This window comes from Macrobrachium nipponense, chromosome 27 (genome assembly GCF_015104395.2).
Source record: "Macrobrachium nipponense isolate FS-2020 chromosome 27, ASM1510439v2, whole genome shotgun sequence".
Taxonomy (NCBI): domain Eukaryota; kingdom Metazoa; phylum Arthropoda; class Malacostraca; order Decapoda; family Palaemonidae; genus Macrobrachium; species Macrobrachium nipponense.
The window spans coordinates 68,115,466-68,117,108 of NC_087216.1; the positions used below are offsets into that span (position 1 = coordinate 68,115,466).

Below are 1,643 nucleotides of genomic sequence, written 5' to 3' on the forward strand. Positions count from 1 at the left end.
TGCTCTTTGATGTATAATTGTTTCACCTAGGATACATTGCTGCTCCTCTGAAAAATCGACTGGATATATATATATATATATATAATATATATATATATATAATATATATATATATATATATAGATATATATATATATATATCATATATATATATATATATATATATATATATATATATATATATATATATATATATGAATGTGGGTATATGTTCGTGTGAAAGCATTACTTTAGTGTGTTTGTTGTAGGCTAAATATACATGATTGCTATTTCCAGAAGCTGATGTATTTGTGTAACTTTTTGTTTTCATATCATTTATGCTTTCCGTTTCCCGTGTTAGGTTTCTAGGCATGTTGTTCATAAATAAAAAAAGACTAATGAAGGCTTCAATAAAATGCTGTAGCATCTTCGAAGTTGGTGGTAATCTAAATCAGTGCTATTCAACCTGGGTGGACAGTCCACCTCATAGTGGACGAGATTAAGTGAGGGGTGGACAGCTGTCTAGGGGTGGGCTACTGGGTGGACGAGATCCTCACCTGCAGGTGTCTGTATAATATACAAGAGACTTTCTCTCTCTCCACCCTGAACACCAAAACAAATCAAAGCAATTTTTTGAGGCAACTTTGGAAGGATACTTGAAGCCACAGTTGACCTTTAAAAGTCAAGTTAATCCCTCTGACACGAAAGCACTTACTCTTGCTTCTCTTAAGATGACACATCGTTCTTCAGGAAAAAAAGCCATTCACTGAACTTGAAAATGTTGTACTGCCGTGTCTTGAAGTAGCAGCTGACCTTATACATGGAGGGAAAGATGCAGTGAAGAAAGTGAAGCAGATTCCGTTGTCTGATACAATAAGTCGTCGGTCTGTGATGTTAGCAGATGACTTGAAGGAACAGCTTGTTAAAAAATTGCGTCTAGCCGCTTCGTTTGGCATTCAACCGGATGAAACCACAGACATAGGAGGAAAAGCACAGCTGATTGTTTATGGTCGGTTTCCAGACTTAGAAGAGAAAACCATTGTTGAACATTATTTGTGCTGCCTCCAACTGGGCGTAGGAACAACAGCACACAACATTTTTCAGAAACTTCATGATTTCATTATTGAAGAGGGCATTGACTGGTCAGAATGCAAGTCTTTTACTACTGATGGTGCAAAAGCTATGGTCGGCGCAATCAATGGCGTTGTAAAGAAAATCCAAGCGGTCTCACCAAATTGTATCGCAATTCACTGCGTGATTCACAGGGAAACGTTATTGGCAAAGCGCTGAATGAAACTAGAAATGCTAAGGAGAAAAGTGACTTTGAGCTTCTACTTGATGATGTTGTCAAAACAACATCATCCATTTATTGTGGCCGACGGCATTTCGCAATATTCTATTGCATCTTCAAGACTGCAAATGACACGCATAATTTTGTTTGTATAAAAAGGAACTTCACGTGGATAAAACTATAAAAACAAAAAATTATTTAAAAAATAATTTCTTAAAGTAATTTATAACAAACTTACCCAGTACCTGGATAATAGTGACTAAACAAAAAGGAAAAGGTAAAAACTAGATGGAATTAAACAGAACAGTAGAGGAGAGAGAAAAGATTACAAGATAAACAAAGTAGTGGAAGACGTCTGGGCAATTAACGAGGG

General features: G+C 36.0%; 1 protein-coding gene across 1 annotated transcript in view; it reads left to right on the forward strand.

Annotated features, from left to right (window-relative positions):
• The window catches only part of LOC135200716 (protein FAM200A-like), a 5,331-nt gene extending 4,062 nt beyond the window's left edge, over positions 1-1,269 (forward strand). The window contains exon 2 of the mRNA XM_064229323.1: positions 730-1,269. Within this exon, the coding sequence (XP_064085393.1) occupies positions 730-1,269 (540 nt within the window). The remainder of the gene's footprint in view (positions 1-729) is intronic.
• The last annotated feature ends 374 nt before the right edge of the window (positions 1,270-1,643 follow it).